The sequence below is a fragment of the Salvelinus alpinus genome, chromosome 5 (genome assembly GCF_045679555.1).
Source record: "Salvelinus alpinus chromosome 5, SLU_Salpinus.1, whole genome shotgun sequence".
Classification (NCBI taxonomy): domain Eukaryota; kingdom Metazoa; phylum Chordata; class Actinopteri; order Salmoniformes; family Salmonidae; genus Salvelinus; species Salvelinus alpinus.
Window position 1 is genome coordinate 9,441,667 of NC_092090.1, and position 20,078 is coordinate 9,461,744.

Genomic DNA, 20,078 nt, shown 5'->3' on the forward strand with positions numbered 1-20,078 from the left:
ACATAAAGCCCTGATCCTGTGATCCTTGTACTTGACAGATTTGACATGGTTGCTGTCCTGTCTTCTGTCCTGTCTGTAGTGTTTGGCTCCATGTCTGAAGATGGCGAGGCCCCATGGGAGACCCAAGGACACCCTGCAGTACACCAACGATGGCTACCAGGGTACCGAGGGTGATGCCCTGCGCTGCGGACCCAGACGCCCAGAGCCGGTAGACAAGAGGGGCCGAGGTGCTACTGTCCCTGGGGACAGAGGCAGGGCCATCCCCCTGGAGCGACGCCGGAGCGACCGCCACTGTGGCTTCTGCGGCCTGTACGCCAACCACAACCACCAGCCCAGCCCGGCCAGCAGCCCTGCTAGGGGAGGGGGGGTAGGAGGAGGAGGAGACAAGGACGGGATGAGGTCCATCCTCGCCAAGGGGGGAAGGAAGGAAGGAGGGAAGTCAGTGTGGTTTAAGGAGAACGAGGATGCGTCTGGGATCGAGGTGGAGATCATCCCGGATACTCTGGGTCAGGAGGGGGAGACTGAGGAGGAGGTGTTGGACATGGAGGAGATGGAGGGGGGAGACAGGAGCATGTCTAGCCAGACAGAGATCGATGGTGGGCATGGCGACCAGGAGAGCCATGGAGAGTCTGATTCAGCTACTAAAGAGGAAAAAGAGAAGGAGGGTTGAGAGGGGTTATAGTCTATAGGGAGAGGATATCTGGGTTATATTCTATAGGGAGAGGATATCTGGGTTATAGTCTATAGGGAGAGGTTATCTGGGTTATATTCTATAGGGAGAGGATATCTGGGTTATATTCTATAGGGAGAGGATATCTGGGTTATATTCTATAGGGAGAGGATATCTGGGTTATATTCTATAGGGAGAGGATATCTGGGTTATAGTCTATAGGGAGAGGATATCTGGGTTATAGTCTATAGGGAGAGGATATCTGGGTTATATTCTATAGGGAGAGGATATCTGGGTTATAGTCTATAGGGAGAGGATATCTGGGTTATAGTCTATAGGGAGAGGATATCTGGGTTATATTCTATAGGGAGAGGATATCTGGGTTATAGTCTATAGGGAGAGGATATCTGGGTTATATTCTATAGGGAGAGGATATCTGGGTTATATTCTATAGGGAGAGGATATCTGGGTTATATTCTATAGGGAGAGGATATCTGGGTTATATTCTATAGGGAGAGGGTATCTGGGTTATATTCTATAGGGAGAGGATATCTGGGTTATAGTCTATAGGGAGAGGATATCTGGGTTATATTCTATAGGGAGAGGATATCTGGGTTATATTCTATAGGGAGAGGGTATCTGGGTTATATTCTATAGGGAGAGGATATCTGGGTTATATTCTATAGGGAGAGGATATCTGGGTTATATTCTATAGGGAGAGGGTATCTGGGTTATAGTGTATAGGGAGAGGCTATCTGGGTTATATTCTATAGGGAGAGGATATCTGGGTTATATTCTATAGGGAGAGGATATCTGGGTTATAGTCTATAGGGAGAGGGTATCTGGGTTATAGTGTATAGGGAGAGGCTATCTGGGTTATAGTCTATAGGGAGAGGGTATCTGGGTTATATTCTATAGGGAGAGGATATCTGGGTTATATTCTATAGGGAGAGGATATCTGGGTTATATTCTATAGGGAGAGGCTATCTGGGTTATAGTCTATAGGGAGAGGCTATCTGGGTTATAGTCTATAGGGAGAGGGTATCTGGGTTATAGTGTATAGGGAGAGGCTATCTGGGTTATGGTCTATAGGGAGAGGGTATCTGGGTTATAGTCTATAGGGAGAGGATATCTGGGTTATATTCTATAGGGAGAGGATATCTGGGTTATATTCTATAGGGAGAGGATATCTGGGTTATATTCTATAGGAAGAGGATATCTGGGTTATATTCTATAGGGAGAGGCTATCTGGGTTATAGTCTATAGGGAGAGGCTATCTGGGTTATAGTCTATAGGGAGAGGATATCTGGGTTATAGTCTATAGGGAGAGGATATCTGGGTTATAGTCTATAGGGAGAGGATATCTGGGTTATAGTCTATAGGGAGAGGATATCTGGGTTATATTCTATAGGGAGAGGATATCTGGGTTATATTCTATAGGGAGAGGATATCTGGGTTATATTCTATAGGTAGAGGATATCTGGGTTATAGTCTATAGGGAGAGGATATCTGGGTTATAGTCTATAGGGAGAGGCTATCTGGGTTATAGTCTATAGGGAGAGGCTATCTGGGTTATAGTCTATAGGGAGAGGATATCTGGGTTATATTCTATAGGGAGAGGATATCTGGGTTATATTCTATAGGGAGAGGGTATCTGGGTTATAGTCTATAGGGAGAGGATATCTGGGTTATAGTCTATAGGGAGAGGATATCTGGGTTATATTCTATAGGGAGAGGATATCTGGGTTATATTCTATAGGGAGAGGATATCTGGGTTATAGTCTATAGGGAGAGGATATCTGGGTTATATTCTATAGGGAGAGGATATCTGGGTTATATTCTATAGGGAGAGGATATCTGGGTTATATTCTATAGGGAGAGGATATCTGGGTTATATTCTATAGGGAGAGGATATCTGGGTTATATTCTATAGGGAGAGGATATCTGGGTTATATTCTATAGGGAGAGGATATCTGTGTTAAAGGCACTAAACAGAAGAAAACAGAGTAAAACAGGAAGGTATCTGAAGATGTCCAGTACGAACGGACCGCTCTACAGAACAAACCCCAGCCAGGAAGAGAAGTGGAGTTTCCATCATCAAGGGAAACACTGATTCCAGAGTGGGATTCTAGAATATGGACATTAGTTCACACAGATTGGAGGGAATTTACCTCTTTGGATAAGTGTGTGTCTACATTATGTGGCTTCCATCACACTATGGGGAGATATTCCTTTCAATACATGGTGAGCTATTCCTTTCAATACATGGTGAGCTATTCCTTTCAATATATGGTGAGATATTCAATTTAATACATGGTGAGCTATTCCTTTCAATATATAGTTAGATATTCAATTTAATATATGGTGAGCTATTCATTTCAATATATGGGGAGCTATTCAATATATAAAGACAATTTCCATGAAGAACCACAAGGGGATCAAGTTGGATACAATACTTTAACTTGGTATCTTTTAATGATTGTTCTGAGAGCGAATTCATCAAGTCCGTGGGCAAGATTTTACGAGCATTACTAATGAGGGAAAAAAATACTATTTAAAATGAGGACATTTTTTTTTACCATTGAAATAAAGTTTGGAAGGAGAACACGTCTACTGAATACTAAACAAATTGAGGACATGTTTTACAATTTTATTTATGTTTGAAGAAGAAAAAGTATGAAATGTAATAACCTTATTACAGTATGTAAAGTATGTGGATACAAATTCTGACATTTTATACTATTTATGAGTTATTAAAGCAGGCTTGTGGTCAATTCAGGACGTACACGGATATTCCAATTCTCTTCAATGCCTTTTAGAAAGGGGAACATTTCTAATTAGAATGTGGTTTACTCTATGAATTTGACTGGACCCCAACCCTGGTTATTAGGGATATTTGATTGAAGTGACTGATGTGGGAAAAATGTACAAGGTTTTAATTTTGAAATTTGGTTGTGCTTGAGCAGTTTTTCCTCTTATGTCATTCACAGACGGATCTTATAGAGCTGTTTATAACCTGTCTGAAATGTCCAGTTCATCAACTACTGGTCATGTTAACTAGATAGCTGGTTAGCCTAACTTACCCATCTAAAATCTTGTAGTCATCCAGATCACATGACCAGAGGCCTCATCCCCAGTGGCCCCCCATTGATGTTGAGTCACTCGGGTATCATATGAACACACAAGGCAGGTCAAAATGTGTAGAACTGCAGGAAATTAGCTTTTAAATTATCTCCACTAACAAGAGGGGTGTGACCAGTTTGGGGGTCACATGGGTCACTTGGTGGGGGTTTGTTACTACGCTGATAAATGACAATATCAATCCTGACCTTTGACATTTGTGTGAGCTGATCTTCTGAACCAGGAATGGAGTACCCCTACTGTACAGCATCTATTAGAAGGGGGAATGACAGTGACATTCAAAGAAAGGAGCACTTCACTTTTTACAATAATTTTATTGAATCCAATCATTTGAAGATACATCTTAAGTCATTGACAATAGGTCCATTGCCTACAAAACGCAAATTAAAATGTTACATTGTTCGGTTGCTTTAAAAAAAACAAGTCCCTGATTTAACACGTACAGCAGATCACTCAGATGGTAAAACTCAAACGGTCTGTTCTGATAGTCATCTTTGACTCCCGATCCTGTACCTCCAACACCATGTTTTCTGTTTCACAGCAAATAACTCAAATTAATGCTTGTTTAGATCAGTGCATTTGAACTCGACACAAATCTAATTGCTAGTTTAAAAGATTTCATTAAAGCAACGGAAATCTTGTGCAAGTTACAAGTAGTGTCTTTCCCCCACACTTTGATTTTGCCTGTCTAAAATCTTCATCCACTTTAAACGTACTGCAAAACATTGTCCTAAAACATTGACTGCTTCCCAATTCTCCAAATCCACGACAAGTAGTGTGCAGAACAAGTGTACACTTCAGGAGAAGGGTAGATGATGGATAGTGGAGAATGAGGACGTAGCCATGGTTGTAGTTCTACTTGGACTTAGCGAAGCCCACCCTGTTGTTGTCACGGTCGAACACAGTGTAGTATTGGCCAATGAATACATCTCCCAGGATCCACAGCGGCCCGGCGGGGGCGGGGATGTCCAGGCCCATGAAGCCACTCAGGCAGATGGTCTTACCAGCCTGGCTCTCCTGGAGGAGGAAAGGAATACAGACAGTCAGACGCAGAGCAGAAGGGGGAAGCAATACAGAGACGCACAGTCCCACACAGGGCCCAGATCGTGTCCAGTAAGCACGTAACAGTTTGAAACAGAGGGGTACTATCTATCTGAACTTGTTAATTGCTGAAATGCTCATTTTTGTTTTCTGTTGCATAATGTTTTGCTACGGTGTGCACTAATGAACAAGCGCCTGATATGTAATGACCAAACGACAGAAATACTAACATCGTAGCCAACAGAGGGACGGTTTGTAAGGAAAGTTCAATAGGCCATTATTATGCAGTAATAATTGTTGAAATAACAATTACATTCTGAGACAAACATTCAAATCAATGTACGTTGTCTCCCATGGTTCTGAGAATGGCTTAGTGAACTAAACAATGCCCTGTTTGTGTGGTATAGTGACTGACTGAGCAGACACTGTTGCTATGATTGTTGAATTAGACTCTACCGCCCTCTGCTGGATATCTGCCTCCACTGCACTCTACTGGACAATTACATGTAGCAAAACAATGTAGAATCTCCAGATAGAGACAGAGAGGAGAGAAAAAAATAAAGATAGTGAGAGACTCACCTTGAGGACGTATTGCTCTGCAGTCAGACTGTAGGGCTGTCCTCCCAGGTTGAATGTGATGACAGGCATGGTGGGAATCTTATCACAGTTCACCAGGTACTGAAACACAAGCAGAAACAGTCAGTGAAGGTGCTACTGTATTCAGGAAATAAAGTGGAGTACAGTTCTCTAAGTAATAGGAGACAGGCCAGGTCAAGAGGGACTTCATTTAGCTGTAGTCGGGGACCACAGTGTTGAACTAGAGGAGGAACATAGCTGTAGTCGGGGACCACAGTGTTGAACTAGAGGAGGAACATAGCTGTAGTCGGGGACCACAGTGTTGAACTAGAGGAGGAACATAGCTGTAGTCGGGGACCACAGTGTTGAACTAGAGGAGGAACATAGCTGTAGTCGGGGACCACAGTGTTGAACTAGAGGAGGAACATAGCTGTAGTCGGGGACCACAGTGTTGAACTAGAGGAGGAACATAGCTGTAGTCGGGGACCACAGTGTTGAACTAGAGGAGGAACGTAGCTGTAGTCGGGGACCACAGTGTTGAACTAGAGGAGGAACGTAGCTGTAGTCGGGGACCAGTGTTGAACTAGAGGAGGAACGTAGCTGTAGTCGGGGACCACAGTGTTGAACTAGAGGAGGAGGAGGAACGTAGCTGTAGTCAGGGACCACAGTGTTGAACTAGAGGAGGAGGAGGAACGTAGCTGTAGTCGGGGACCACAGTGTTGAACTAGAGGAGGAGGAACGTAGCTGTAGTCGGGGACCACAGTGTTGAACTAGAGGAGGAGGAACGTAGCTGTAATCGGGGACCACAGTGTTGAACTAGAGGGACGTAGCTGTAGTCGGGGACCACAGTGTTGAACTAGATGAGTGGTGTTGATCCTGTGTCTTACCTCTCCCTGGATGAGTGGGGTTGCTCCAATGGCCTTCTGCAGGGCCTTGACCTCGGCCGCGGGGCCGGTGATGAGGGACGTGCCGGTGTCCACGATGGCCTCACAGCCTCCCTTACACAGACTCAGCTGGCTCCCCACAGCCATCCTGTACAAACACACACAGGGTTGAATCCAGCTCCCTTGGTGGAAGCAGGGCTGCATGGTTACACAAGGTAACAATAGATATATTGTCCTCAGAGCAGTAACTACCTTTTCACAGGCTTCTCTATTTAAAACACTAAACCAATAAGTCATTTAGGTTTACAGTTCCCTCCCTACATAGTGAAAACAGTGTTGATTTCATTCAAGCTCGCAGTCCACAAAACTGAATTTTGCAGAATGCACAGTTACATCTCGACAATACTTTAAAACAAGATAAAAAATATATAAAACATTCAATTTAAAAAGGTCCTCAATGACAAGAAATTTGTTTAAAGTCACATTTGGCCATTAAAATGTCTGATTGCAGTGGCTACGGTAAACAAATTTGATGCTGTGTAGTTGACTCTGGAGGACTTTGCCAGTACAGTCTCCTCTTCTCTGTGGTAGTAGATCATGTAGAGGAGGGTCCAGTACCGTCTCCTCTTCTCTGTGGTAGTAGATCATGTAGAGGAGGGTCCAGTACCGTCTCTTCTTCTCTGTGGTAGTAGATCATGTAGAGGAGGGTCCAGTACCGTCTCCTCTTCTCTGTGGTAGTAGATCATGTAGAGGAGGGTCCAGTACCGTCTCCTCTTCTCTGTGGTAGTAGATCATGTAGAGGAGGGTCCAGTACCGTCTCCTCTTCTCTGTGGTAGTAGATCATGTAGAGGAGGGTCCAGTACCGTCTCCTCTTCTCTGTGGTAGTAGATCATGTAGAGGAGGGTCCAGTACCGTCTCCTCTTCTCTGTGGTAGTAGATCATGTAGAGGAGGGTCCAGTACCGTCTCCTCTTCTCTGTGGTAGTAGATCATGTAGAGGAGGGTCCAGTACCGTCTCCTCTTCTCTGTGGTAGTAGATCATGTAGAGGAGGGTCCAGTACCGTCTCCTCTTCTCTGTGGTAGTAGATCATGTAGAGGAGGGTCCAGTACCGTCTCCTCTTCTCTGTGGTAGTAGATCATGTAGAGGAGGGTCCAGTACCGTCTCCTCTTCTCTGTGGTAGTAGATCATGTAGAGGAGGGTCCAGTACCGTCTCCTCTTCTCTGTGGTAGTAGATCATGTAGAGGAGGGTCCAGTACCGTCTCCTCTTCTCTGTGGTAGTAGATCATGTAGAGGAGGGTCCAGTACCGTCTCCTCTTCTCTGTGGTAGTAGATCATGTAGAGGAGGGTCCAGTACCGTCTCCTCTTCTCTGTGGTAGTAGATCATGTAGAGGAGGGTCCAGTACCGTCTCCTCTTCTCTGTGGTAGTAGATCATGTAGAGGAGGGTCCAGTACCGTCTCCTCTTCTCTGTGGTAGTAGATCATGTAGAGGAGGGTCCAGTACCGTCTCCTCTTCTCTGTGGTAGTAGATCATGTAGAGGAGGGTCCAGTACCGTCTCCTCTTCTCTGTGGTAGTAGATCATGTAGAGGAGGGTCCAGTACCGTCTCCTCTTCTCTGTGGTAGTAGATCATGTAGAGGAGGGTCCAGTACCGTCTCCTCTTCTCTGTGGTAGTAGATCATGTAGAGGAGGGTCCAGTACCGTCTCCTCTTCTCTGTGGTAGTAGATCATGTAGAGGAGGGTCCAGTACCGTCTCCTCTTCTCTGTGGTAGTAGATCATGTAGAGGAGGGTCCAGTACCGTCTCCTCTTCTCTGTGGTGGTAGATCATGTAGAGGAGGGTCCAGTACCGTCTCCTCTTCTCTGTGGTGGTAGATCATGTAGAGGAGGGTCCAGTACCGTCTCCTCTTCTCTGTGGTAGTAGATCATGTAGAGGAGGGTCCAGTACCGTCTCCTCTTCTCTGTGGTGGTAGATCATGTAGAGGAGGGTCCAGTACCGTCTCCTCTTCTCTGTGGTGGTAGATCATGTAGAGGAGGGTCCAGTACCGTCTCCTCTTCTCTGTGGTAGTAGATCATGTAGAGGAGGGTCCAGTACCGTCTCCTCTCTGTGGTAGTAGATCAGGGTGGTCAGGTTGGTGCATCATGTCAGTATCCAATCGTACTGCTGCTTGACCTCTGTGACTGTAGTGGTGGAAGGGTCAGTGGAATGTCTCCGTTTTGTTACCATCTTGCTGCTGCTTGACCTCTGTGACTGTAGTGGTGGAAGGGTCAGTGGGATGTCTCCGTTTTGTTACCATCTTGCTGCTGCTTGACCTCTGTGACTGTAGTGGTGGAAGGGTCAGTGGGATGTCTCCGTTTTGTTACCATCTTGCTGCTGCTTGACCTCTGTGACTGTAGTGGTGGAAGGGTCAGTGGGATGTCTCCGTTTTGTTACCATCTTGCTGCTGCTTGACCTCTGTGACTGTAGTGGTGGAAGGGTCAGTGGGATGTCTCCGTTTTGTTACCATCTTGCTGCTGCTTGACCTCTGTGACTGTAGTGGTGGAAGGGTCAGTGGAATGTCTCCGTTTTGTTACCATCTTGCTGCTGCTTGACCTCTGTGACTGTAGTGGTGGAAGGGTCAGTGGAATGTCTCCGTTTTGTTACCATCTTGCTGCTGCTTGACCTCTGTGACTGTAGTGGTGGAAGGGTCAGTGGAATGTCTCCGTTTTGTTACCATCTTGCTGCTGCTTGACCTCTGTGACTGTAGTGGTGGAAGGGTCAGTGGAATGTCTCCGGTTTTTGTTACCAGGCCGTCCACCCGGGATTAGTGGAGCTGGTTCCACCTGTAACAGGCCGTCCACCCAGGATTAGTGGAGCTGGTTCCACCTGTAACAGGCCGTCCACCCAGGATTAGTGGAGCTGGTTCCACCTGTAACAGGCCGTCCACCCAGGATTAGTGGATCTGGTTCCACCTGGAACAGGCCGTCCACCCGGGATTAGTGGAGCTGGTTCCACCTGTAACAGGCCGTCCACCCTGGATTAGTGGAGCTGGTTCCACCTGGAACAGGCCGTCCACCCGGGATTAGTGGAGCTGGTTCCACCTGGAACAGGCCGTCCACCCGGGATTAGTGGAGCTGGTTCCACCTGGAACAGGCCGTCCACCCGGGATTAGTGGAGCTGGTTCCACCTGGAACAGGCCGTCCACCCGGGATTAGTGGAGCTGGTTCCACCTGGAACAGGCCGTCCACCCGGGATTAGTGGAGCTGGTTCCACCTGGAACAGGCCGTCCACCCGGGATTAGTGGAGCTGGTTCCACCTGGAACAGGCCGTCCACCCGGGATTAGTGGAGCTGGTTCCACCTGGAACAGGCCGTCCACCCGGGATTAGTGGAGCTGGTTCCACCTGGAACAGGCCGTCCACCCGGGATCAGTGGAGCTGGTTCCACCTGTAACAGGCCGTCCACCCGGGATCAGTGGAGCTGGTTCCACCTGTAACAGGCCGTCCACCCGGGATTAGTGGATCTGGTTCCACCTGGAACAGGCCGTCCACCCGGGATTAGTGGAGCTGGTCCCACCTGGAACAGGCAGTCCACCCGGGATTAGTGGAGCTGGTTCCACCTGGAACAGGCCGTCCACCCGGGATTAGTGGAGCTGGTTCCACCTGGAACAGGCCGTCCACCCGGGATTAGTGGAGCTGGTTCCACCTGGAACAGGCCGTCCACCCGGGATTAGTGGAGCTGGTTCCACCTGGAACAGGCCGTCCACCCGGGATTAGTGGAGCTGGTTCCACCTGGAACAGGCCGTCCACCCGGGATTAGTGGAGCTGGTTCCACCTGGAACAGGCCGTCCACCCGGGATTAGTGGAGCTGGTTCCACCTGTAACAGGCCGTCCACCCGGGATTAGTGGAGCTGGTTCCACCTGTAACAGGCCGTCCACCCGGGATTAGTGGAGCTGGTTCCACCTGTAACAGGCCGTCCACCCGGGATTAGTGGATCTGGTTCCACCTGGAACAGGCCGTCCACCCGGGATTAGTGGAGCTGGTCCCACCTGGAACAGGCCGTCCACCCGGGATTAGTGGAGCTGGTTCCACCTGGAACAGGCCGTCCACCCGGGATTAGTGGAGCTGGTTCCACCTGGAACAGGCCGTCCACCCGGGATTAGTGGAGCTGGTTCCACCTGGAACAGGCCGTCCACCCGGGATTAGTGGAGCTGGTTCCACCTGGAACAGGCCGTCCACCCGGGATTAGTGGAGCTGGTTCCACCTGGAACAGGCCGTCCACCCGGGATTAGTGGAGCTGGTTCCACCTGGAACAGGCTGTCCACCCGGGATTAGTGGAGCTGGTTCCACCTGGAACAGGCCGTCCACCCGGGATTAGTGGAGCTGGTTCCACCTGGAACAGGCCGCCCACCCGGGATTAGTGGAGCTGGTTCCACCTGTAACAGTCCGTCCACCCGGGATTAGTGGAGCTGGTTCCACCTGTAACAGGCCGTCCACCCGGGATTAGTGGAGCTGGATCCACCTGTAACAGGCCGTCCACCCGGGATTAGTGGAGCTGGTTCCACCTGTAACAGGCCGTCCACCCGGGATTAGTGGAGCTGGTTCCACCTGTAACAGGCCGTCCACCCGGGATTAGTGGAGCTGGTTCCACCTGTAACAGGCCGTCCACCCAGGATTAGTGGAGCTGGTTCCACCTGTAACAGGCCGTCCACCCGGGATTAGTGGAGCTGGTTCCAGCTGGAACAGGCCGTCCACCCGGGATTAGTGGAGCTGGTTCCACCTATAACAGGCCGTCCACCCGGGATTAGTGGAGCTGGTTCCACCTGTAACAGGCCGTCCACCCAGGATTAGTGGAGCTGGTTCCACCTGGAACAGGCCGTCCACCCGGGATTAGTGGAGCTGGTTCCACCTGTAACAGGCCGTCCACCCGGGATTAGTGGAGCTGGTTCCACCTGGAACAGGCCGTCCACCCGGGATTAGTGGAGCTGGTTCCACCTGGAACAGGCCGTCCACCCGGGATTAGTGGAGCTGGTTCCACCTGGAACAGGCCGTCCACCCTGGATTAGTGGAGCTGGTTCCACCTGGAACAGGCCGTCCACCCGGGATTAGTGGATCTGGTTCCACCTGGAACAGGCCGTCCACCCAGGATTAGTGGAGCTGGTTCCACCTGTAACAGGCCGTCCACCCGGGATTAGTGGAGCTGGTTCCACCTGTAACAGTCCTTCCACCCAGGATTAGTGGAGCTGGTTCCACCTGGAACAGGCCTTCCACCCAGGATTAGTGGAGCTGGTTGGGGCAGATTTTTTTGTTGTTGTTGGACAATCACTTTTCCCTCCAGGACCTCAGGAACGAGACCAGTTGATAGGTGGTAACTAAGGAGTGGGGGTGTTAGTGGTCTTCCAGACTGAAGGTACAGAGACCAGTTGATAGGCGGTAACTAAGGAGGGGGGGGGGGGGGGTGTTAGTGGTCTTCCAGACTGAAGGTACAGAGACCAGTTGATAGGTGGTAACTAAGGAGGGGGGTGTTAGTGGTCTTCCAGACTGAAGGTACAGAGACCAGTTGATAGGTGGTAACTAAGGAGGGGGGGGGGGGTGTTAGTGGTCTTCCAGACTGAAGGTACAGAGCCCAGTTGATAGGTGGTAACTAAGGAGGGGGGTGTTAGTGGTCTTCCAGACTGAAGGTACAGAGCCCAGTTGATAGGCGGTAACTAAGGAGGGGGGGGGGGGGGGGTGTTAGTGGTCTTCCAGACTGAAGGTACAGAGCCCAGTTGATAGGTGGTAACTAAGGAGTGGGGGTGTTAGTGGTCTTCCAGACTGAAGGTACAGAGCCCAGTTGATAGGCGGTAACTAAGGAGGGGGGTGTTAGTGGTCTTCCAGACTGAAGGTACAGAGCCCAGTTGATAGGCGGTAACTAAGGAGGGGGGGGGGGGTGTTAGTGGTCTTCCAGACTGAAGGTACAGAGCCCAGTTGATAGGCGGTAACTAAGGAGGGGGGGTGTTAGTTGTCTTCCAGACTGAAGGTACAGAGCCCAGTTGATAGGTGGTAACTAAGGAGGGGGGGGGGGGTGTTAGCGGTCTTCCAGACTGAAGGTACAGAGCCCAGTTGATAGGTGGTAACTAAGGAGGGGGGTGTTAGTGGTCTTCCAGACTGAAGGTACAGAGCCCAGTTGATAGGTGGTAACTAAGGAGGGGGGTGTTAGTGGTCTTCCAGACTGAAGGTACAGAGCCCAGTTGATAGGCGGTAACTAAGGGGTGTACTTCCTGTCCATGCTTCAGCAAAGATGTTGTTCAGGACCTCAACCTCGTCAGTTTCCACACCGTCAAATCGGTATTGTTCCTCCAGGTGATTTTGATCGACCAGCTCTGTGATGATGTCCCACAACCTTTCGATTCTTTTTTTTTTTTGTGTGCTTGAATTGACATTTTGATGTCTAGTAGATTCTTAGTCCCTCAGATGAGCCTTTGAAAGGAGTTCCTTGCCTTTATCAATTTAGTTTGTTATCATCAAATCATGGAGTCTCCACAGGTCTTGTTTTTGTCAGCCTGTTTTAGATCTGGGTGGGATTTGATGACGGCCTTGGTAGGTAGATGATTGAAATCCCCACATAAGACAACACCTGCTTTAGGCGACTTCAACTTCAGAGTCGATGGTGTTAATGAGATCATCCAATGGCTTCCTGTGGCAGTTTCTTCTCATTAGCCGCGCTGGGTGCAACTGTATCCAGACACACTCTCATCTCTTTAGGTCCGCCCGTCTCCTAACCTGGGGACTAAACACATACAGCCACTCTTCCTTTCACATTTAAACAGATTTCTGTCCTTTCTGAACAGCCTCTGTTTAGAGACTCATCTGGAATGTTCTCATGTGTCCATGTTTCTGTTACACAACCAATTTCTGTCCTGGATGATCTGAGCAGAAGTTCAAACTCATCTACTTTGTTTTGCAGAGATATAGAATTGCAGGTTAGGATATTTAGCAGACAGTGGGGAGATTTAGCATCTTATGCTTTCTTAATTGCAGTTAAGACTCGGTCTCTTGGCACTTCTAAATGAGACTGAAACCAACAGTGCAAATCTTTGTTTACCTCGGCCAGCCTTGGTTCCTCTTAGAAGGCTTCTAGCTCGCAGAATGTTGTTTTCCAGAAGCTTCTGTTTGATGTGTGGGGCCAGAGGTCGCGGGTAAGTTTCCTGAGATTCTCAAGGGAATGCGGTGGGTATTCACAAAATGTTTGGCGTCCATTTCACCTGCTCAAAAAGTCCTAAAAAAAGTTGTAAACTGACTAATTGTGACACAGAACTGACCACAGACATACTAATAGTGTCCACCAACAACAGATGGTTAATGTAGATGGAGATTGTTATGGTGGCGTTAGAATACACTAACTAACACAAGCAGCGGCAGAAGTGGCAGCATATAAACAACGGGTCAAGGAAGAGCACTCACCCGTCCATGTGGATCTGCCAGTAGGCCTGGCGGCTGACGTTGAGGTATTGGAAGTCTCCACTGTAGTACTTGGGGTCAGTTCCTCCCAGTAGGAGCTCACCGCCGGGCTCAGAGTCTGGGTTCCTGACACACACAGAACCAAACAGTCATCTTACTATTTTTATAATGTCTTTGCGGAGCAGAAACAAACTCTGACTTGCTGTGCTAGTTTCCTGGATACAGATTAAACCTGGTACTTGAGGCCTTTTGTTAGGCCGTCATTGTAAATAATAATTTGTTCTTAACCGACTTGCCTAGTTAAATAAAAGGTTAAATAAAAATAACCAGCTATTTCAATAGAGATGGGCTTTTTAGTTCAGTACTAGGCTTAATCCGTGTCCAGGAAACCAGGCCTAAATCTCCAAAAAGGACTCCGGAGACAAAAAATAAATAGGTGAGGCACTCCTCTCCGTCTCACCTGTTGAGGTAGAAGGAGAACACGTTCTGCTCTACTTTCTTCTGGTTCATGATGTTGTCGAACGGTGGAGCGACCCCGTCCACAGAGATCCGGGGGTAGGCCATGCCCAGGATGCCATCAAACTTAGCAGCGATGAAGGCTACACCAGGCTGCTTGATGGCCTCACCGAACCCCTGTTCGTCTATGGACAGTCCTCCAATCTACCAGAGAGATGAGCAGCACATCCATTAAAAACCATCTATAGACCATCAGGTCTCCAAACTGACACGTAACACACAGAGATTGTATTTTTATATCGTCAAATAAAATACATTTCAGGCAGAAAAGTGGAAACACTGTTTAAAATCATTAAGAACACACAAAAAAACATCATTAAAAAAAAAAAAAAAGGTTATTGCTTTGGAGAATAGTACAATAGTGACAATGGATTTGATTTATACGGCACCTTTTCAGATACTAGGCCTATTTAACAAGAGTGTAACCTTGGAACCTACCGTGCATGTGTCTTGGCTGAGGTACCCAGACAGACTGCCAGACCCATACTGGATGGCGAAGGCCGTTCCATTCTTTACATACGTGCTGGACTTGGCACCGTTATACTTGTGGTGAAGCACTGACACACAGAGAGAAGGGAAGGGTCACTTTGATATTGGCCATTTTTGACAGATTAATGGTTATATAACCTAGAAGGAAAAACACGTTGAAGCATTCAACTAAATGGAGGAGAGGCATTTGGCAGAAAGCACAAACAAAGAAACAATAAAAACAGAGGATTCTTAGAAACAGATTAAAACCTAGAATTGGACTAAGATGAACATACAGCTTGTTAATATTTATGCTGCTTATAAAAATCAGTGTTCTGGAGGTGAGTAGGTCCTTCTAGCTCCAGTCACGTGTGTACGAGTCAATGGCCCCTTCCCAAAACGCAACCCTAGACCCCTATGGACTTGTGGAGGATCTGAGAGGACGTGACAAAGTGTATGAATACATACGGGATTGAGTCAGTGTAGTGTAGACTTACAGCAGGCGATGTCTGTGAAGGAGCAGTGGATAGAAGGGACCCACAAGTTGGAGGAGCCTGTATCAAACACCACAGTGAATGTCTGGACGGGAGTCCCCAGGCCGATCTCACCGTAGTACTGAGCCTGGAAAACACACACGGCTGCATGAAATAAAAACAGTGGTTTCAAGGACCCCAATCAAGCAGACTGCTCCCGGACTAGAAAGCAGGTAGTAGGATCTTCACATTAAAGTGGACTCCAAACTGGAGGAAGGAGGCCCAGTTTCTGCTGGTTCTTCATATACCTAGTCCCTCAGAAGAACAAGCACCACTATGCTTTGCTATTGTCACGTTGTAGGGATACAGTGAAGGCAATCCCTTCCAACAGGTTGAGCTGGCCTGAACACATCTGGCACGATCTACCTAAACTTGTCTGTTCATGCACGTCATGTGATTAGTTCAGTCCATTCTACTTCCAAGACTGACAGAAAAGTTGGCTCTGCCGGTGTCAGAAACTGTTTGTCTGATAGTAAAACAGGTCAGAGTGATCTCTTTTCCCCCGTCACACTGTTGAACATACAAGTCACCTTCTGTTCAAGAGCAAATAATAATTACAGTTTAAACCGATGAGTCAACTTCCCTCTTTCTAGGACTCCAATCTAGCACTTTATATATCTCCGGTCAATCCAAAAGGTCTCAGTGATTTCTCTTCTCCTAGTCACGTTCTAACAGTCAAACTAACCTTCTGTTGCAAGCAGAGAATGAACCATTACTCAACATTTAACAAAACGTGACTCAACTTCCTTTTTCTAGGACTCATAGGAAATGAACCTCTTCAGGCAATTCAATCTCTTGAGACTGCTCGACCACTTCATTGTGATTAGATTAGCACTATAGTGCACTACTTTAGCACTATAGTGCTAATCTATTAGCACATTATAGTGCACTACTTTTGACCAGAGCCTTGTTGGGAATAGGGAGCCATTTTTGGACACAACCTTTCTCTTAATATGGAGCTGACTATTGAAGGGACAACGGGTTAACTCATCTGTTGTTGTATTGTGGTTGGTTGATATCCCAAGTGGTTTGATGTGAAAGTTCAATTACTCTGCAAGTTGTTATGAAGTGGCTGAAACCCTTCCATGTTTAAAACTGTATTCATTCACAATTCAAACTTTTCAAGCTTCAAACTTTCCCAACTTTTCAAGGAGGAATTGCATTAAATTTTATTTGGTAGATGTGTGTGTGTGTGTGTGTGTGTGTGTGTGTGTAACCTTGTACCGACCGTTGGATTCATCTACATATCGCAACTCTCTTTCTGTGAGAGTCTAGGAAACCACAACCGTTTCCTGTGTTTGCGCATCACTCAGCTCGGTGGAAGGAACTATCAGAGTCCCGGACAAAACACTCAGAAACCAGAACGATTACCGTACTGTGTAGGCTACTCAGAATGTTTATCCAATGCTGGGGAACTGATCTCATCAACACACTCGTTGGCCAGTTTATTAGGTACACCACTCCATTCACAAAAATGGTTTGCTCCTACCGACAGTGAGTCAAGTGGCCAGGGCTTGCTATATAAATCAGGCAGACCGGCATCGAGGCATTCAGTTACTGTTCGATTGAATGTTTTCATGGCACACGTTAAGTCCCTTGATACCAATTGAGCAACAGTCAGTGCCCCGAATAATTCGACATGTTCTGTATGCAAGGGGGGGGGGGTCTGACCCAGTACTAGATGGTGACCTAAAAAAAAAAAAAACTGTCCCTAGAGTGTACAAGGCCCTCTTTGTTTGGTGTTTAGATTAAACTACATAAACAACACATAGCCTAGTGGATTTTCTGAGGATAAACCGTACATTATGTCTACAAATTGTCAGCTGATCAGGCTCAGGGAGCTTAGAAGATCAGGCCTTCCTTGCTCTGTCACCGGTCACATGACCAACTATTCCTAGTTCCTGTTTGGTCACACAGAGAAAACGATCCCGTCACTAGACCCAACACTGATGGGAAGCTGAGTTACTTGTCATATGACAAACATTCTTGTTCCGTCACACATAGAAACTAACAAATCTGATTACCCAACTTTAATGGGAAATGTGAAATCAGAAGAGCTCTTCCCTTCAGGACAGGGGGGGGCTTTGCCTTGTAACGCTACTAATTCAGCTAGCTAGGAGGACTAGAAGGAAAGGCCGGACTGGCGACAAGAGATTCTTTGTTGGTTTTCTCCTGGCCTGCCTACCTGGCTTTTAGCTTGTGCTACAGTGCATTAGGGAAGTCAAGGGTGACCACTCCATTGGCACAGGTCACCTACATCCCAAATGGCACCCTACTTCCTATTAAACGCACTACTTTTGACCAGGGCCCATAGCACGGCTCTGATCAAATGTAGTGCACTACGTAGGGAATAGGGTGCCATCTGGGACGCATCCCAAAGGGTAACTAGTAAACTCCCAGGTCCCTGGTTAGTAGTGACTAGAGGATCTTCTTACATCCATAAAGTTCTTCAGGGTTTCTGGAGTGGGTCCATTGCTGGAGGAGGGGAAGCCCAGGTTACTGTACTTAGTGTGTTCCTTCCCGGCCAACAGCTCTTCTGCTGCCCTCCCCGAGTCAGTCAGGGTACGCCTGATGGAACGGAACTTCCTCAACGGAATTCTGTAGGAGAGAGAGAAGAAGAAGGAGAGGAAGGGGAAGAGAGATAGATACAGGGGGAGGGAAAGAGGGGAGACATAGCGAGAGAGAATCCATTAGAGAACTCCTTTGAAATGGTTAGCCAGCCCTGAACAGTTGGTAGGTCAAGCAGAATCTCAGCAGGCCTACTGGTCAGCCCTGTCTAGTGTCTACTCAACCTAGTTCCTGCTGGAAAACAACTTCTGACTAGTTACAGGTCTCCAAATATCAGACAATAGACACAGTGAAGAACACTGGTGCATACATCCTTTGCTAGCTAGAACAAGTGCTGCATGTGGCAACCTAGCTATGTGTAATATCTGTTTTACAAGGACATTGCCGAATGGGAAACATGAACAATATAACAATCAATGAGGAATACACTAATCAAAGATAACATGACAAGAATACATAGGAAGGTCCCAGTTCAATTAATGAAGCAGATGGTTATGTTATCAGACAGGTCAAGGCCAGTTTATACTTGGTCTAACGACATGTCTGTAGACATTTATAATGCGACAAGTGTCACTGGTCTGAACGACACTTTTAAAAAAGTTATCTGCAACTGTCGCAACGTCCGTTGTCGTGGTTACCGGACAGCCACAGCAACCAGACCAAATCGTACTGTGACAAGTTGATGCAGGAGTTATAAAATCCTCCGATAGAATGACCTACTTTTATTTCATCCCAAAATTTTCTGTAAATTCACTACTACCTTGTAAATAATGTTGTGGGTTTAGTTTCCTGTAATAATTAATAAAAAATATACTATAGTCATTAACGTTATTTGAACTAGCTAGCCAATTAGTTAGCTAGCAACGAACCAAAACATTGTTTAGAAAATAGCTTTTAGTTGCCTGGGTTGCTAGGTTGCCGTTAATTAACTTTAACGGATGGGTTTATTTTTGTTAAAATAGAGAAAGTATACAATTTGGAGCACCGGGCTGCTGTGCTGATTTAATGCGACAAGTTTGATGTCGGACGCCAATATAAATGTTCATGATTTCGCTACGACAGTTGTGTTACTACATGACACAGGTCAGACGGTCTGTAAACCAGCCTTAATCTAATTTACTACTACATGACATATGTCAGACGGTCTATAAACCAGCCTTAATCTAATTTACTACTATATGACACAGGTCAGACGGTCTGTAAACCAGCCTTAAATCGTGTTTGGGATATCTATTTTGACATTGTCACATGTTTGCTCGGGCGAGAAACTTAACACTAGCTAATGGGAATTTAAAAAAAACACCTTTCTCTAGCGCGACTTGATCACATTTAGCTATCGTCACTTTGTAGCCCCAGGTCGTCTTCACTATTCATTCGCAAAGTAAATATTCACAAACCTAGCTAGGCATATCTATTTTGTAATACTAGCTAGCTATTTGATTGAGGACGTAACGTTAGCTCAACTGTTTGAAGATCATTGCTTTTCTAGCTGACAAGCTAGCTCGGCTAATATAACTTGACTTTACTTACCGGACGAGTGCATCAGATGCCAAAGCAAGTGCCGCGAAAAGACACAGGTACAAAACCTTCATTTTACAGCTGCAGAATAACTTTAGCTACAACCTGATCCGCCAGCACAATGACTGGACAATTTGACCTGAGATAACAACAACAGAATTTTATCACCTGACAATGTCGACGTCGAGTCAAAATCATGTGATGATGGGTGCGTTCCAGGAGTTAAGGCAGCTGCGCATGCGCATTGCAAATGGGCTCGTTCCAGATACACACATTTGGCCCAGACCTGCGCTGAATGTCATAGATTTACAATGTCTGCAAAAGCGCTAACGGTCTTCAAATTTGTATTTCTTGAACGCACCCAATCCGTGCTGGCATGCTGTCAGAGATGTGTGTCTATCAAATTGTGGGTAACCTGTCCAAGGACTACAGTTGAAAATTAGCAGGCTGGCTAAAACCAGCACTTTTACTGAAATGTTGATTAAGAGGGGAGGACGGCTCATAATAATGTCTGGAACTGAGCGAATATAATTCCACTGATTCCACTCCAGCCATTACCGCCAACCTCCTGTGATGTGCTCTGTCCCTGCCAAACCAAGACACAATGTATCGTCAATGCAGTCCAGAATTTGACATAAATATATTTCATATTTGACACTGTTTGCAGACAATAAAATTGTCTTGATGGCTTTGTACTGCATAGGCTACAAGTAATGTATATTGTGGGACAGGATAGGATATATCAGGATAGA

The 20,078-nt window shown here is 46.9% G+C and overlaps 2 protein-coding genes across 2 annotated transcripts in view; one reads left to right on the forward strand and one right to left on the reverse strand.

Annotated features, from left to right (window-relative positions):
• Positions 1 to 3,451, forward strand: part of cdhr5a (cadherin-related family member 5a) — a 30,079-nt gene extending 26,628 nt beyond the window's left edge. Inside the window, exon 14 of the mRNA XM_071400502.1 lies at positions 80 to 3,451. Within this exon, the coding sequence (XP_071256603.1) occupies positions 80 to 670 (591 nt within the window). The 3' untranslated portion in view covers positions 671 to 3,451. The remainder of the gene's footprint in view (positions 1 to 79) is intronic.
• A 654-nt stretch (positions 3,452 to 4,105) lies between these two features.
• ctsd (cathepsin D) lies at positions 4,106 to 19,525 on the reverse strand. Its single transcript, XM_071400503.1, has 9 exons — positions 19,339 to 19,525; positions 17,676 to 17,838; positions 15,205 to 15,328; positions 14,678 to 14,796; positions 14,184 to 14,383; positions 13,727 to 13,849; positions 6,316 to 6,460; positions 5,432 to 5,530; positions 4,106 to 4,828 (listed from the first exon to the last, which is right to left on the reverse strand). Exons 1-9 carry the CDS (start codon positions 19,398 to 19,400, stop codon positions 4,667 to 4,669), a joined length of 1,197 nt encoding a protein of 398 aa, XP_071256604.1. The 5' UTR covers positions 19,401 to 19,525; the 3' UTR covers positions 4,106 to 4,666.
• Positions 19,526 to 20,078: the final 553 nt, after the last annotated feature.